Genomic DNA, 18,558 nt, shown 5'->3' on the forward strand with positions numbered 1-18,558 from the left:
TAAGTAAAAAAAAAGAAAAAAGAAAAAAATAGCTGTTACACTACATTTTTAAATTGTGTTATTTTTTATTGTTGTATGTTTTTCTAATTGGCCCTTTTTTCTTAATCTTTTTTTTTTTTTTTTTTTTGAGACAGAGTCTCATTCTGTCACCCAGGCTGGAGTGCAATGACATGGTCTTGGCTCACTGCAACCTCTACCTCCCGGGTGCAAGCAGTTTTCCTGCCTCAACCTCACATGTAGCTGGGACTACAAGCACATGCCACCATCCCCAGCTAATTTTTGTATTTTTAGTAGAGATGGGTTTGTCATGTTGTCCAGGCTTGTCTTGAACTCCTTACCTCAGGTGATCTACCCACCCCAGCCTCCCAAAGTGCTGAGATTACAGTGTGAGCCACCATGCCTGGCTTGTTTTCCTAATATTTTCAATTCACAGTAGGTTGAATCCGAGATGTAAAACCTGTGGATATGGAGGGCCAACTGTAAGCTACTTCACAGATACTTTGTGTTGTTACCAGGATTTTAATTAATGACTACTCAGGGAAAGGACTCCAAATAATGCCACTAAGAGGATGAGCTTGACTTTTTATAGTAGGCACTGAGCAAATGTAGTTTTGAAATTAGTAGACTGGATCTACAGATCAGTGAGTTTTTGACAGTGAAAAGGAAAATAATAAAAATTGTGTCAAGAGACAGGGGAACCAGAGTATGTGGTTGCCCTGTCCATGAACCATAGCATGAAATTCTGTATCTCTTGGAGAAGGAGTGACATTCATACCTTTGACAAACATTTCTTAAATTCCATCTGAAAATTTATAGAGAGGCTCCTTTACACCTGACTTTGTACTTGTATTATATTACTTAATACTTACACCAGCTTAGTGAGATAAATTTAATGATTGTAGCTCCATTTTAATAATGAGCAATGGAGATTCAGTGGAGTTAAATAATTTGCCAAGGTTGCACAATAAATAAGGGTTGGATCTAGGCTCTGAACCCAGTTCTGTCTAGCTCCAAGTCATAGCTAGATTATAGTCATAGAATTCTAGAGTTTTGGAAGTTATCTGATCTACCTTCTTCATCTTACCAACTGGGAAACAGGCTCAGAGAGGTCTGGTAACTTTCCTAATCTCACATAGCTAGATATAGTAGCAGAAAAACTTATATTGCCCTTGTCCCAAATGCTCCATTCCCATATTCAGAGAAAGGAACAGACCATCTATGCAGAAATCCCTTTCTGAAGTAGATGCTATGTTTGCAGGGCTGCATTAGGGGATCCATGCAACTGATGGAAGTGGAGAATATGGTTCCTGCCCTTCTGACCTTCGAGTCTACTGGAGGAAAATCATCGTGCAGGAACAAGAGGGAGGCAGAGAAAGGGAAGAGCCAAGGAGCCCTAGAAGGGACTCCAGGCTCAGCTCTGCAGCTCTCTCACTCTGTGAATTAGTCATTCTGGGCCTGCTTGTTCTCTAATTCTTGGTCTTCAAATAATGTTTCTGTTATACCCCATTGTAAGGTTTTTGGGGGTTTTCTTGTTTCTTACCTGACTGAATCAGAAAACCCCTCTGTATCAGAGATTAAAGTCTTGCTTATACTTGTTTTCCATGTACTCAGCACAATGCCTGGTGCAAAGCAGAATGCATGAAGTCAATACAGGGCCTAGGCACTTGTTAACCTCAATTGTGAGAAATTGAGGAAACCCCATCCATTCCAGGGAGGTCCCACTGATGGAGTGACATGGACAGATGTCAGGGTCCTTGCCTTTACACCTGGGCTCTAAAGTCTGGAGCACTCTACATCCACTGGTTATCTGGGAGAATGAGAAGGAAAGGGGGCCTTCTTGGGGCTGGGAAGGAGACCTAGCCACTCTCTCTGTAACTTCCCGCCTCAGAGGCGAACAGGATGGGCTTTTCAAGGTACAGGAAGTTAGCTACAGTTGTTCAGGGGGTTCAAATAATCAAAATATTCTTCAAGATAGAAAATAACACCAAAGAAGGATTATGAGTGGTCCACCACTAACATCTTCGTTTGTCTGTGGCCACCCCATCCCACAGTTCAGTCATACTTCCCTGAGGACGTTTCACAGAAAGCAGTGCAAAGTGTGATTTTTAAGTTCTTCCAAGGCATGGACGGTTACCTCACTTTAGTCTCTCTGGTTCTGTCCTCCAGGCTTACAGAACCTTTGAGGATTTCTTAGATGCGCTTCCTGAGTTTCTTAGACCTACCAACATTTTCTTGCTATACTGTTGACTCTGGGAGACTGCTACTGAGCTTAAAAAATAGCCTCTTTCAGGTTCTCAGAGGACAGGTTCCCTTCCTGCCAAAAATGTGTGGAATGGTGGTTTTGTTGGCAACAGCGAGCCTTTGTTAGAGTTGAAAGTGCATATCCCTCCTCCTGGGCCCAGCTGCAGCGCTTTGCCTAATGTCACTGACCCTGTTTTAATTAAGCCCTTTCTTGTTGACTTGATGCCAAGAAGCCTAAATGAACATTGTCTACTTGAGTGGCTGTTGTGGAGGGTTCTTTTTTCAATTCTCTTTTAGGAAATTTCTAAGAATCACTCCTATATAGGCCAAGATAAGGATTAAGAGTCTTTTTCTCAAGAAATAACATTATCCTAAGTGAACATCATCTTTGTTTTTCTTTCTCTCTCGTGTAACTGAATTCAAACATTCAAGATAATTTTTCTGGCTCCTGATGGAAACTGGAGATAGTGATGTAATTCGCATGCCTTTGTCAGATGGAAGAAACCACCTACACTTGCCCTGATGAAATTCCAACAGACTTTGAGCTTTAAGAAATGTTCAGGGAAGGAATTGTGATATCGCCACTACTCATGGCTACTACACAAAACTTGGATAGTTGGCATATTTGCTTCCTAGGGCTACTGTATGTAACAAAATACTACAAATGGGATGTCTTAAAACAACAGAAATTTATTTTCTCACAGTTCTAGTGGCAAGAAGTCCAAAATCAGTTGTCCTCAGGCCATGCTCCCTTAGACACCTGTGGAGGACACTCCTCGATGCCCCTTCTAGCTTCTGTTATTTGCTGGCAATCCCAGGCATTCCTGCCTATGGATGCATCACTCCAGCCTCTGCTTCTGTCTTCCCATGGGTGTTTGTCCCTGCATGTCCCTGTCTTCTCCTTTTCTTACAAGGATACCAATCCTTTTGGATGAGGGCCTACACTTATAACTTCATCTTAACTTGACCACATCTGCAAAGACCCTATTTCCAAATAGGGTCATGGGTACCCAATATTAGAATTTGTAGGGAAGCAGAGATCACCTCCCCCACCCACTTATAACTTTTAGTAGGCTCTTCAGCTGGTTCTAGAACTCAAATTGACACCAGGCAGATAAACAAGAGGAAAATACACACATTGTATTAGTTTTACGTATACATGGGGATCTTAAGAGAGTGAAGTCCATAGCAGTGGCCAAAGCAAGATGCTTTTGTACATTTTGGACGAAGAATGATAAATTTGACAAGAAATGACAGAACAAAGAAAATCTGGCTGGGAGTAGTAAATTTCCTAGGGGAGTCACTGGGAGATATATGGGGAGTATAAAACAGGTGGACAACGATAAGCATTACTTTGTTAAGTATGTTTATTCAGGTCCATTGCAGCCTCCATATCCCAGTCTCTCATGATAAGGGCATTTTCTCACCTGGTATGGAGAGGTTACCCCTCCCAGGGGAATCTTTATCACAGGCTGCATGCAGGAAAAGACAGGTCAGCTCTCCCTTTCTGAAACTACAATTTCTCCAAGTGTTTTCAACTCTAAATAATCAATAAACAAGATGGCATATTTGGGGATGCAACAGCCTTCACAACTTCAGAATTCAACACATTTTCTTGAGGGATATAACTCAAATGGCTGGAACTTTTTCTTACTCAGAAAAGATTTGTGTATTTTTCCACTCTCTACCCTAAGTAACCAATATCAGCTACCGCATTTGGAGCCTTTACTGCATGCTAAGCACTATGCCATGTGCCTGATATATATTCTTTTATTTAATCTTCATAGAAACACTTCAAAGTAAACATTATTATATGCCCAGTTTACAATTGTCAAAATAAAGGCCCACCTCTGCCTCCTTCCAGCACCTGTCTGAACAACTCACCATACCTAACACATTCATCGCTGATGGAGTACCTGCCGCGTGCCTGGTGCTACGCTGGGCCCTGGGAACAAATGTCGATCTGCCCTCCTGGAACATGAGTCTAGTGGGAGGAGATATGCACTAGAGAGATAATTTCCTAAATATCACTTATACTTCCCAGTGTCACGGCATCATTTCCCACAAGGAATTCTTTTCCTTTGCTGTCATTTCCAGAGGCCTGTTAAAAGAACAATGACTGCTAAGATGAACAGCAGTGCAAAGTCCGTTGAAAAGGGGGATTCCCTCACTTCCACTTTAATCAGAGCTCCAGCATGTCAACAGGTTGGAGCTCTGATTAAAGTGGAAGTGGGCATCTCTGAACGTTTTTGTTGAATGAACAAAATGTTTCCTGGCCATATCATGCTGAGGAACTAACAATCCTAAAATCTCAATGCCTAAAGCAAAGTTGATTCTGTGCTGTACACCATGTATCTCTGACTCCCACATCTGGGGGCTGTGCTCTGTGTCACCCTTACACCGGATACAAACTAATAAAATAGTCTTATCTAGAGCTCTATAGGTTGCTGTGGCAAAAGAAAAAGAGAAGACGGAAAATCACACTGACTCTAACACTCCCACCCAGAGGTGTCATGTTGCATCCACTCACATTTTATTGGCCAAAGCAGATCACTGGGCTGTGCTTTATTTCAACAAATTGAGGAAGGAGAGCCTGCCTTGTGCCTGCAAGAGAGAGCAGAATATAGTTGGAGAACAGAATGAATTGCTTCCACACATGGACAGAAAGAAGTTTCAACCCTGTTCCAGGATGAACAACCTATAACAAATATGCCTTTCAGACCAAATGAATTAAGTGTTTGAAAGAACAAATCAGGTGCTCAGTACAATTTTTGTTAAATGACCATTCCCTTCACTCTCTGCATACTTAACCCAAAGCTCCATGCAGCAGAAGCCGTGCCCCTTCTCTGGCCACTCCTTTGGTCAGTGAGCCCTAATGACCAAGCATCAGCTAACAGGGAACCTGTGGTCTTTTCTGGAAATGAAAGTAGGAAAGTCCAAATGTGAAAGCTATGAATCAGAGGACAGTGATATATGTTCCTGAGCAATTCCCTGCAGCTTTCCTTTAAACAGCAACCTCCTGAGTACACATACAATATAATTTTTGATACAGATATTGGGCCAGGTGTGGTGTCTCACGCCTGTAATCCCAGCACTTTGAGAGGCCAAGGCGGGTGGATCACTTGAGGTAAGGAGTTCAAGACCAGCCTGGCCAACATATAGTGAAACCCCCTCTCTACTAAAAATATAAAAATTAGCTGGGCATAATGGCACATGCCTGTAGTCCCAGCTACTTGGGAGGCTGAGGCAGGAGAATCACTTGAATCTGGGAGGCAGAGGTTACAGTGAGCCGAAACTGTGCCACTGCACTCCAGCCTGGATGACAGAGCAAGACTCCATCTCTCAAAAAATATATATACAGAAAGAGAGATATATATTTTGTTTACTCACAACTTTTCAGGAATAAACTGTATTTTATGTAAAGCAAGACATCTATTTTTTTAAAGCCTGAATTCCATAGGCACGCAACATGCCATATTCACTATATATTTTTCCATCCCTCGAGTTCCAAAATTGATTCCCTGAAGTAAGCAGGAAAAACTTGGGAGAAGTAATCAGTAGCTAAAATTATTTTTGTTTTTGTCCTGTTCTGTCTAGTGGCTATTAAAAGCAAGATTTCCATGACTGCTTCTATTCTAGATGCCCATGTTCTCAGCTCCAGGAGTAGCAACAGAAGTTGTGTTCTAATGACTCAGAGGGGTCATTAGCCTTGATGAGTGTTCAGATTGCAATAACTCACTGCAGGATGTTTAGTGCCTTGGGATCCCCAGGGCAGCCTGTAATTTGCTCAAAAGCTGGAAATGTCTCTGCACCTCTGCAGAGCCAGGCCCAGGGTTTCCTGTGTCTTCCCACCTTCCTGCTTCCCATTGTGCCTCAGAGCAGGATAATACCACTTGAAACATGTCGCACTAGCTGTCAAAGGCAGTGCCTCACAGGACATTATTCATTCCCAGGGGTTTTGACTCGTTCTCAAGGAGAGAAGATTGAAACAGACCCAGCTGTAGAATACAGAGAGCTCCTTGGCACCTAAATCATGACCCCAATCATCCGTAAAGAGCTGCCAGGAAACCAGAGCAGTGTGCTCCCAGGAAGGCTTACTTTAACACCCACTTCAGACTTACCATACTGGACAAGGTTAGACAATTATTAAGATTCATGCGTCTACAGGGTTTTACAGTGTGCAGGGATTTTGCAAACTTGCCTTGCATGTTTCTGGGATCCAAGAGACTTGCATTCTAATACCACCTCCACCTCCACAGATCGACCTCTTCATCTCATCTGTAAAATGATGGTGATGCCCCCTGGATAGTGTTGCATGAGCATTATGACAATGTACATAAAGGGCCAGCTAGTGTCCCTGGAACAGAGATACTCAAAAAAAGCTCATTAAATAAATAAATAAATAAATGTTGCATTTTTGTAACACGTTTCCCTTTCCCTTGATCTCTTTCTCATTGAAGATTAGCTTTTGCAGGGAACATGGAAAATTCATACCAATCGTGCATCACCAAAGAGCCTTCTATTCCACTCAGTGACACACATAAGGAAAGATTTTCTACCTGCCATACTTTATTTACAACCATCTTCTTGTTTCAGTAACACATATAACTATTCATCATGGCTCCTGACAAACATGCATATTGAAATGGATTATTCTAGTGAAAACACCTAATTTATCATTATATACAAACATTTACCAAACACTTACTATGAGCTAAATATCTCTCTGGACATTTGGCCAGCATTTGAGCCCAGGAATTCTGACTCCTGAATTCACACTTTTAACCTCTGCACTAAGTTTAGCAACACTAAGAGCTACCATTTGTTAAGTATTTACTATAGGCCAGCAGAGACACTGTAATATATTCTTTAAAGATGCATTGTCTTTTAAAATTATTATAACAAGGGTATAATGCAGGTGGTGTCACTTCTTCCATTTTACGCATGAGGAACTGAAGCTTGAGGAAGAGAAGTAACTTATTCATAGCCATGTAGCTAGGAAGTTACAGAGCTGGGCTTTGAGCCCAGGTGTTGCATTTACAAAGCACATACATTAAACTCCTCATCTATGCTACATTCTCTCTAATGTTTCTGTGAACCGTCACGTTAGTTGTTTGAAGCCTCATCACTTGTCAGTGCTTTGTATGATTGGGAATCACTTGAAAATCCCCATTCCAGCCTCAGGAACTCCTGTAGATCTGAGATCTCAGAGTGAAACTAAGCAGGTCTAGATAGGAGCACCTCCTGAGGCGCCTGAATATTCTTTCTGAAGCCACTAAGAAGGAATGCAGAGGGGTGAGTGTCTGCATTCCTAAGGTGATCAGAATCTCATGTGTATTAGTCTGTTCTCATGCTGCTATAAAGAAATAGCAAAGACTAGGTAATTTATAAAGAAAAGAGATTTAATTGACTTGCAGGTCTGCATGGCCTCAGGAAACTTACAGTCATGGCAGAAGGCAAAGGGGAAGCAGGCACCTTCTGCACAAGACAGCAGGAGAAAGAAGTGCAAGCAGGGGAAATGCCAGATGCCTATAAAACCATCAGATCTCATAAGAACTCACTCACTATCACAAGAACGGCATGGGGTAAACTGCCCCCACAATCCGATCACCTCCCTCTCTTGACACATGAGGATTACAGGTCCCTCCCTTGACACATGGAGATTACAATTCAAGATGATTTTTGGTTGGGTATCTAGAGACAAACCATATCATCATGAAAAACAGGTAAGAACCAACTCCATCACTAGTTACAGCTGGAGAAAATGGTATCCTTTAAGTGAAAATGGCCTAAATCTCTAAATACATTGCTGAGGTCATTGAAGAGGTGTTCTTCCATGGGGGTACTATATCTTCTTCGAGCTGCTTTAGATGCAGTACTGTCAGGAAATAAAAAGATGGGCAAGGTTCTTGATGGGACCTGAAATACATTTGCTTATCATCATAATCCCTAGTCTTGCACATTTTACTTCCTCAATATACATCAAAAAAAACTATTTTATTAGGGACCCCAATGTGCATTTCTGTTTGGTACACTTCATGCCACTAGGTGTCTGTTAAGAACTAGATCCTTGAGAAAACCAGCATTCTGCATTAGTGGAAAGAGCATTGGACTCAGGATCCTGGTTCAAGCAGACCCAGCTGCTTATGAGCTGTGTGACCTTGGACAAGTCATTTCACCTCTCTAGACTTTAATGTCCTTATTTATAAAATAAAATATTTGGGTTAGACATCTCAAAACCCCCAGCCAGGGCAATCCTTTCATGATCCTTGGTAGCTAGCTGCAGTTTAGGCAATACATGGAAAAGTACTTTGAGAAGTGGTTAAAAGCTGTTAATGCCTTTCAAAAGATGTTATTTTTGCAGTGCAGAGCATGAAATGATACATGTAGAAAAATAAAATAAGTCCTTTGAAATTTTAGTTTTTCAAATTTAAACATAAAAATATTCATTTTAAGTGTTACTCCTCCCTCTCCTCTTTATCTTAAACAAAAAAGGGTCTATTTTAATGTACACAGACAATTTAAGTAATCACACCTATCCTGTGTTTAATTAACCACACCAGAGCTTTGGTAAGGTATAAAATAGTGCATGGATTTTACCCCTTTGTTTGCCTTCTCCATTGATAAGAGTTGTTAGGAGACCTCCTCTTCCTGGTAAGGGAGAAGGAGACATCTCTGCAAGTGGAAATTTCCTTTGTAAAAGTAAATTTCCTTTACAAAAAGAAAACTTGTGCTGTGTTTTTAGAGCGTTTTCTGCCTCTGTTTATTTTAAATGGTCTTTAGCTCAAAATGATCTATAGTTTGACCTATAGATCATTTTAGGATGGTATATTTTTTACGATGGTATATATCATTTAGGATGGTATATAGGGCACATTTTAGGATGGTATATTCTGGTACCCTTCACCTGGACATTGCTCTCAAACCTTATGAGTAAGTTAATTCAAATACCTACCCTGCCCCAGTTCAGTGTGGTGAATGGCACCCGGCACTCCCCAAGTCTTAAATTCCGTGGGATGAATGGAGCCCTGCACTCCCAAGTCTTAAACTCCGGTGTTTTCCACTTTCCTGGTTCATCTACCGTCTCCTTGTGCCCACTTTCCTGTTTCAAGCCACAGGCAACAGCACAACCCACATGGTCCCTTGAACATGATACAACATAGCACACACACAAGTTGCCTTTGTTCCAACTCTCTTCCAGCTTTATTCAACACTTTTTATCCTCATCCCCCAACTATCATTATCATCATTCATTTATTCATTTTCCATTTATTCAAAAATTGTGCATTAAGCATGTATTATGAACTAAGTTTAGGGATGCAGCAGTGAACAATAACAACAAAACTAGATGCACACTTTGCCCTCATGAAGTTTACAGTCTAATGAGGGGGATGGGGATTATTAATGAGATAGCCACACAAATAAATGTGACAAGTTTGTTTATGTAGGGATGGTAGGGATGGGGTGCTTTTAGAGCATATAGCAGGGAGCCTCTCCTTTGACTTGGAAGTTATCAAGAGCATGAGTATGAATTAACTGAAGAGTGAGGAGAAGCATGGGTATTAGGCAGAAGGAATTGTATGTGAACTTGTAATTGCCCAATGGGTTCTTCCTGCCCACTGACAAACCCAATTCAGTAAGACCATAGTATTGCAATGAAGAAAGGGTTTAATTAACACAAGGCAGCTGAGAGGAGAGAGTGACTCAGCCTCCTGAGAACTCAGAGGCTAGGGATTTTATGGATAATTTGGTGGTCAGGAGGCTAGGGAATGGGCACTGCTGATTTGTTGGATGAAATGATAAGAGTGTGGAAAATGGTTCTTGTGCACTGAGCCCACCTCTGTGTAGGGGCCACAGGACCATTTGAATCATGAGTCATGGGTGTTGGTGCGGTCAGTTGGTTGCCAGAATGTAAAAATCTGAAAAACACCTCAAAAGACCAATTTCAGGTTCTACAATAGTGATGTTAGCTATAGGAGCAACTAGGGAAGTAAAAAATCTTGTGACCTCTAGCCACATGGCTGCTGAGCAGTAAGGGATTATAGAAACTATACCTATGTTTTAGCAGAGGTCAGGCCCTTTTCATAATCCTAATCTTTCATTCATCTTACAAAGGCAATTTCAGCCCCCAAAACTAAACAAGGAAGGGATCAGCTTTAGGAAGAGACTATTATCACTCTTGCTTCAAGTTAATTAGAAACTAAATTTCTCCCATGGTTAGCCTGGCCCATGCCCAGTAATGGGTAAGGACAGCTTGTCTGTAAGGCGAGAAGCAAGATGAAGTCAGCCATGCTAGATTTCCCTCACTGTCATAATCTTTGCAAAGGTGGTTTCAAAGTAGCACTGGGGTAGAATAGAAAAAGGCCAGCATGGCTGAAGAGTGTAGAGTAAGAAGCAGAGTGGAACAAGATGAAGTAAGGAAGGTTGGCAAAAACCAGACCACACAAGGCTCTGTAGGCATGTTGAGGACTTTGGTCTTTAGTCTATTTTTAGCACAAGAAGTAAAACAATGAGTCATTGATTTCAAGAACATCGCTCTCACTAGCATATAGAAAATAGAAGAGAGGCAAGAGTGGATGTTACCAAGTTATTGTGGCACTTTAGGCAACAGATACAGCTAGTGCTTGACTTACACCATGATTGGTTCCAACAGACTGGTCGTAACATGATTTGGTCATAAGTTGAGTAGGCTATATGCACACGGAGATGGTAGTGCTGCCAGAAGCTGGTCCGCACTGTCGTACGCCCAGCTGGGCAACGTTTGCGCTGCCAGACGTGGAGCAGTCGTGGCTAGCTATTGTGGTCATAAAGTTGAATGGTCGTAAGTTGCATAGGTCATAAGTCGATCAATACCTGTATTGGAAGCCCAAACAAGGGAGGTGGTGTTTCTCACGAAAGAAGTGTGTAAACCAGGAGTTATTTAGAACGTACCAATGAAGAACTTGACAATGAGTTGTAAAAAAGAAGAGAGGAGAACATCAAGGATGATTTCAAGGGGTTGGAATCGTCAAATTAGATATGTAAGGGGTAATATTCACTGAGAAAGGGAGAAGGAAAGAGAATCAGTTTTGTCTTGTCTTTGAGTCATAATGGTGGAAGATTAGTGATAAATTTGGTTTGGTACATGCTAAGTTTGAAGTACCTTTGACATATGCAAAGGGAAATGTCAGGTAGGCAGTTAAATAAAAGGTCTATTATAGTGGTTCTAAAATCAGAGATAGTGTGTTTCTCCAGGGGACATTTGACAACGTCTGGAGATATTCTTGGTTGTTACAATGTGGTGAGAGGTGCTATTGGCTTCTGGAGGGTAGAGGCCAAGAATATTCCCAAACATCCTACAATGTACAGAACAACCACACCCGGTGCAGCAAAGAATTATCCAACCCAAAATGTCAAAAGTGCCAAAGGTGAGAAATGCTGGTCTATAGATACTTGAGAGTCATTGGCCAAAAGCCTTGGGTATTGATAAGATCACAAATAGAATAAGAGTAAGAAAAAAAGTGGGATAGTACAGTTTTTGAGAAACTTTAATGCATAATGGCTGGATGACTTACCCAACATAAGAGACTGAGAAGGAGCAGCAGAGAAGTAGGAGGAAAATTTTAAAAAAAATGGAGTCACAGAAGCCAAACGCTGGGTAGAGGAGTGATGAAAAGTGTCAGATGCTGAGAAGACAAAGGAAATGGGGGCTGGTGAGTGTCCATTGCATTTAGGAATGTGAAGGTCACTGGTAGCCTCTGCAAGAGCAGTTTTGGTAGCATCATGCTGAGACAAGACATACTGCAGTGGGTTGAGAAATGAATGGGAGATGAACAAATGGAGGCACTAGTATAGGCAATGCTTTTAGGAAGTCTGGCAGTGGAGGGGAGGAGAGTGAAAGAGAACAGTCCTGGCAGGAAATGTGGAGGTCAAGAACAGTTTAGGGTTTGGTGATGTTTTTGTAATTGTTTTATTTTGTTTTAATTTTTTCATTATGGAAAATTTCTAACATATATAAAGTAATCAGGATATTAAAATGGACTTCAATGTACCCTGGATTCTGTGGACTCTGGATTCTGTTTTATTTCTTAGATGAGTAATGTTTGTTTTAGGTGGGAGTTGATTTGGCTGGACTCAAATTCCCAACTCTGTCTCTCCTAATCAGCAATAACTAAAATCTCTGCTCAGTTTTTTCAGATTCCAGCTGTACTCATTTTTTGCCAGTCCCCCTGTGTATGCATAGTTTAGTCAGCCAATAATTTGCATAGATTTGGGAGTTTATTCTTTCTGCAGCTTATTCCTTTCTAGAACCCACTCCCTCTTCATTTCCTGGCTTCTCTTCTAGCTCCAAATCTATTATCTGACACCTCAAGTTATTAAGACTTTGGCCTTCTGTTGCCCCAAGTAGCCTGCAGATTGGACTGCCTTCAGGCAAAAAGCTGCAAACTTGCAAATCTCAAAAGGTATAATTCCTGCTTTCAAAGCTTGATTTCCCTCCAGTATCTGTCTGCTCTTGGCCAACCCCCATTGCCTTCGTGTGTGTGTATGTGTGTGTGTGTGTGTGTGCATGCATATGTGTGTGTGTGTGATGATGATGGAGTAGCTCAAGACTTCCCATCCCCAGCTCCATCCCCCACTGCAAGAACCTCATGCACATGTATCTGAGCATCCCAACCCACATCTCCAAGTTTCAGTCACAGCCCCAGCCCTCGGGATCCAGCCATTGCAGTATGGTCTGTACTTGGAAGGAGGGACCTGGAGAAGAGACCCAGACAGTTCCTGGAATCAGCCTTGGGGCCATTCAGTCAAGGAATTCTGGCATGCTGGGTACTGGTCTAGAGGGAAGAAAGAAGGGCACAGACTCTGGGGAACACAGGCTCTAGGTAGGCACACTTGTTGGCCCCGTGGACTCCTTGCCCTGTGGAGAGAAGCAATTTGGAAGAAAGCCAGAGGATGACCCTCTAAACTATTGGGGCTTAGGGCAGGAATCTTTCTTGCCCTGGCCTATGGGTAAATTTAATTAATGCAATACCCAGTACTGTGAACTTTGCTCAGTTCCTAGTCTGACTGCCTGGTTTCTCTGTGTGTATATGTTTTGTTTCCTTTAGTGGACTGTTCATCACCATTCATGACAAGGGCCACCTTGCAACAATGCTGAACTCTTGGCCAGAAGACAATATTAAGGTATGATTCATTTCCATTGCTATTGCATTATTGTTGGGTGAATCCTTTAAGCCTGAACCAGAGTCATTTCCCGCTATAAAATGAGCCATTGTGACACTAAAGGCATCATACTATCCCCCATTCCTAAGCCACAGACCTATTATAGCCAAGTACAAATACACCACAGAGTAGAGGTTTGCATTAACCAGGCATCCATATGACATTGCCCTTCATTATTGTGATCGTTAATCTGAAGATATGTTCAGCCTGTGTTGAGATCCTGCTAGATATATGGTAATAGTTTCCATGGTAGACAAAGAGAGAAATCAGGCATAGACCCTCTTCTTGAGTAGCTGATCTATTGTGTGGAAGATAAGCCAGAGGCACAAAAGACTAACAAGGTGAGACTTGACCAGAGATAAATATGGTACACGACAACAACTGAGGATGTTCTTTCAGAGGCAGAGATGATTTTTATCCTGAGAAGATTCTGGGATGACTTCATGGGGGAAGTGACAGTGGAGCTGGGCCTTGAATTGAGAGGTAGACTGTGGACAGTTAGCAAGTGGAGAGACTAGGATGTGGGGTGAGGACATGCTGCTCCAAAGGTGAAAGCTTATGATGGACAATATCTTCACACTTGGGTGTGTGTACCCTGGGTGTACACAGCAGTGTGGGGGTAGGGATGTGGGGCATAAATGTACAGTGATAAAATAAACCTGCCACTTCTTCCAGGAACATCCATTTTACTTAAAAACTTTAGGAGAAAACGTTTCTCTTTTTTTTCTTTTCTTCTTTTTGAGACAGAGTTTTACTCTTGTTGCGCAGGTTGGAGTGCAATGGCACCATCTCAGCTTACCACAACCTCCACCTCCTGGGTTCAAGTGATTCTCCTGCCTCAGCCTCTTGAGTAGCTGGGATTACAGGCATGCATCACCATGCCCAGCTAATTTTGTATTTTAGTAGAGACAGGGTTTCTCCATGTTGGTCAGGCTGGTCTCAAACTCCCAACCTCAGATGATCTCCCCGCCTCGGCCTCCCAAAGTGCTAGGTACAGGCGTGAATATATTATAGAATGCAAAAGTTTTAATTTTTTTTTTTTTGAGACAGAGTCTCACTCTGTCATGCAGGCTGCAGTACAGTCACAGATTCTTGCAACCTCAACTTCCTGGGCTCAGGTGATCCTCCACCTCAGCCTTACCAGTAGCTGGGACTACAGGTGTGAGCCACTATGTCTGGGTTTCTTTTTTTTTTTTTTTGCAGAGATGGGGTTTTGCTGTGTGTCCCTGGCTGGTCTTGAACTTCTGGGCTCAAGCAATCTGTCTGTTGAAGGCTCCCAAATTCCCAGGATTACAGGCATGAGCCACCGTGCCCAGTGATGTTAATTTTTATATATAAAACATGCAACTTTGTAGAAATGTATTAGCCTCTGGCTAAATCCCCAGATCTCCTGCTATAGAGACATCTATAGAGGAATCTGATGGGCTCTGGTATCTAAGATCATTGTTACTTCTGAAAACAAAATGAGTGAGACAAAAATGCAAAACATCCGCTGGTTGGCTAGTGAGGGCATTTTTGACACCTGAATTGGGGCGGGGCTGGTGCTGACCAAGTATAGGACGAGGAAATCTCAGGGCCAATGCTCACATCACTCTGCTTTGCCTGGGAGGGTCTGACACTCCAACACTGTTTTCTCTCTTTTTTTCCCTGCCCGTTCCCTGAGGCCCTCCACCCTTCTCCACTGGACACCAAATACAGCTTCTTTCTGTCCACTTCTCTTTGTGTTCCACCCACTGCTGGCTCTCTCCAGGGAATGTTATTTAAAAACAGAGCAGGCTGCGGACAGAACCTTGGCTCTCAGAAGCCAGGCTCGAGCCACAGCCAAGGCCCTGGGACTTTAGTCCTAGCTCATTTTTTACATCTGTGTCTGGGTATCATTTCATCTTGCGCTTCTCCCTCCTGCTTATCTTCTTAGACTCCGGTTATGTGAAGGCCTTGGCCCTGCAGGTTTTGGTCCCAGGCCCAGAGAAGCAAGTTTCCAGAGCATGTCTAGCATGAATCTATAATAAAATATTGAGGACATTAAGGAAAACCAGCTTACTGGATGGGCTAATCTGAGTGTATATGCTATTGGGGTCCTGTAAAGTTACTTCTTTCACTCACCTTCCTGTACAGTTCAATCTTTGGGAAACCTTAGACAAAGGAGGCACTCAATGGAGTGGAGTTGAATGAATTCAGTTGATAGACATACTGAACATCTTTCATGTCACAGATACGTGCCGGGAGGTTCTCCACTAATATATTCGGTGCTTTTGTGCACATTATAAGGAATTAGAAAGAATGATAAAGGTACCTCTGTTTAACTAACTAAAAGGCACCCTTCTCTCCAAGCTGGCACAGGAGTTTGGTGAGGGGATGATGGACTAGATTTCAGGCTTCAATTGTTCCTCTTATCAGGGTACAACTGTATCAAAGGCCTTGCTGTGAGGGATGAAAAATGAGAAAAACATGGATCCTACCCTCAAATTGCTTTGTTTTGTGGTTGGGAAACTGAGATGTAAATTCAAAACAGAACCTTAGGAGCTGAATATCTATTGACTTCAATAAACATATTTTGAGAACCTTCTAAATACTGAATGCTAATTACCAAAGAGATGGCGACCACAACCGTTGTGATTTTAGAGGAAGAGACACAGGGCTTTGGGTACCCTGGAATAGGCAGGACTCCAGCAGGCCCCAAAAAAGAGACATCCAGAGCCTCTAAGGAGAATGTTCAGTTGCATGAGCAGATCTGGGCCCGCGGTATTGAATTCAGTTGTATTCAACCATCTTTTAGTAAACATCTACTCTGGAAGAACTCCCTGGAGGTTCACATACAGAGAAGGTATATGAGCCCATACTCAAGGAGCTCAAAGTCTTGTTAGAAAGACTGACTCAAAAATAATGGCATATACTACATCTGTGCTGCCAAAGAGACCCCAGAGGAGAAGGAGCAAACAGGTAACTGGTTTCCCACCCACCCTAGAGTGCACAGGTGAGTGTCTGAGACCACCTCCATCCTTTATTCCTGTCTCACTTTGAAGAAACCTGGAGATCAGTCCCAGTGACTATGTAGAGGAATCAGACCTGGCTTTGCAATCAGACCGTCCTGGGTTCTGGCCTTACCTGCTGCGTGTGCAGAGAGCCTCTCTGAGCTTTGCTTTCCTATTGTAAGGATTAACTATGATAAAGTCTATACACATTGAAGTGTACTTGAATGGATATTGCCATCACTAGAGGTGGTGCAGGCAGCTGTAGCCTGCATAGCCGGGCAGACAGGGCCTGAGGAGGCTCCCTTACCTGGGAAGCACAGGTCACAAATGAGCAGTCAGATGATTTGGCCCCTAGACATATTTGATATGGCCCTTAGTGGTTTTCTAACATTTTGAATTCATGGGCAACATTTTAAAATCAGGAAATTTCATCAGAAATAGATATCCAAGCACCTGGGTTTGTGGCTTCTCTGGAAAAACCAGGAGCTCTGAATACTGGGCCGGTAGTCTGGCATGTAAATAGGTCCACTAGAGCTGATTGGACTGCCTCTGGCTTATCCTGGGCCCCTCCCTGCCCTACTCACTGGCCTTTTTCTGGAGGTTTTTCTCCCCCCACCTCCAGGGTATCCTTTCAAAGGTTTAGAATTTCCAAGCCACAGTCTTTCTTGTTTTCTGATGTGTATTTTCCTGTTATTTAGAAAGTGGAGAGGAAGGTCTTCCTACCTTGGTAGGGAATCTCTGCTCATCATTATTCCATAGCACTTGGGGACTGATGCAGAACTTCTCCTTCACTACATCATTCTAATCCCACAGACACAGGGAGAAGTTGGAGTAAGGACTTCTGAAACCCCCAGTGTGTGTCCTGAAGAATGTGTACAAGTATGGCTGGGTGCAGTGGCTCACACCTGTAATCCCAGCACTTTGGGAGGCCGAAGTGAGCAGATCATTTGAGGTCAGGAGTTCAAGACCAGCCTGGCCAACACAGTGAAAACTCGTCTCTGCTAAAAATGCAAAAATTAGCTGGGCATGGTGGCAGGTGCCTGTAGTCCCAGCTATTCAGGAAGCTGAGGCAGGAGAATCACTCAAAGCCCAGAGGTGGAGGTTGCAGTGAGCCTTGTGCCACTGTACTCCAGCCTGGGCAACAGAGCAAGACTCTGTCTCAAAAAAAAAAGGGGGGGCCAGGCATGGTAGCTCACACCTGTAATCCCAGCACTTTGGGAGGCAAAGGCGGGTGGATCACCTGAGGTCAGGAGTTTGAGACCAGCCTGGTCAAAATGGTAAATCCCCATCTCTTCTGCAAAAATTAATCAGGAATGGTGGCACATGCCTGTAGTCCTAGCTTCTTGGGAGGCTGAGGCAGGAGAATCGCTTGAGTCTGGGAAGTGGAGGTTGCAGTGAGCTGAGATGAGGCCACTGCATTCTAGTCTGGGCAAGAGAGTGAGACCCTGTCTCAAAAAGAAAAAAAAAAGAATGTGTAGAGTTGTGTCTTTTCTTAGATGAGCAAGCTGAGGTTAAGTGACTTGCCTGAGGTTACCCACAATTAAGTGTTGGCTCTCAGCCCATAACTGTGGTCCTAAGTCACTTTGCCAACCAGCTGCTAAGTGGGAGAGAGTTTTTCAAGGCACAGATATCCTTAGACCTGTTGCTAGCTGCTCGCCTAGAGAAGAGGAGTGGTTCAGAGGAACTTCTGAATCAACTCAGAAAGTAAAAAATGACTTTCTATGGTTTCCCAGCAAAAAAGCAGAGTTGAAAACTGCAATGTAAGAAGAGTAAGCTGCAAGGGAAATGGGGCCAAAGCCCAGGGCTGGGGAGACGGTGAAGTTTTGTGGGCCTTGCTTTTTAGGAAGGAGGGGGCGGACCAGGCCAGGCTGTCTTGAGCTGTCTAGCGTAAATCACAAAGAGGAGTGAGAACTGCTTTTCAGTCTCTTTCCCACAGTGGCCATTGCCTGGAGCTTATAGGAAGGTTCAGCTGAGAACAGCCCTCCTCCCTAACAATTTTCCCAAGCTCCTAAATCTCTCCCTCACCCAGTCCCAGGAGCCTCTGGAGGAGGAGGTGCTGAGAGCCAGGGGATCCTCCTCTGCTACTGGACACATCCTCTGTAACAGCCACTTAGGTGTTTACACTTGGAGCAGATTGCTAGTG

At 43.0% G+C, this 18,558-nt stretch overlaps 1 protein-coding gene across 6 annotated transcripts in view; it reads left to right on the forward strand.

The window, feature by feature from the left end:
* ME3 (malic enzyme 3) overlaps window positions 1–18,558 on the forward strand; it is a 209,908-nt gene that overhangs the window by 124,533 nt on the left and 66,817 nt on the right. For all 6 annotated transcript variants that reach the window (XR_004274295.1, XM_032295840.1, XM_032295841.1 and 3 more), the window contains exon 5: window positions 13,329–13,404. Coding sequence is in view for 5 of the 6 variants with exons in the window: in XM_032295840.1 (XP_032151731.1) it covers window positions 13,329–13,404 (76 nt within the window). In the remaining variant the exon portion in view is untranslated. The remainder of the gene's footprint in view (window positions 1–13,328; window positions 13,405–18,558) is intronic.

The sequence above is a fragment of the Sapajus apella genome, unplaced genomic scaffold, assembly GCF_009761245.1.
Source record: "Sapajus apella isolate SASKATOON/1434 unplaced genomic scaffold, GSC_monkey_1.0 scaffold34, whole genome shotgun sequence".
NCBI classification, from domain to species: Eukaryota; Metazoa; Chordata; class Mammalia; order Primates; family Cebidae; genus Sapajus; species Sapajus apella.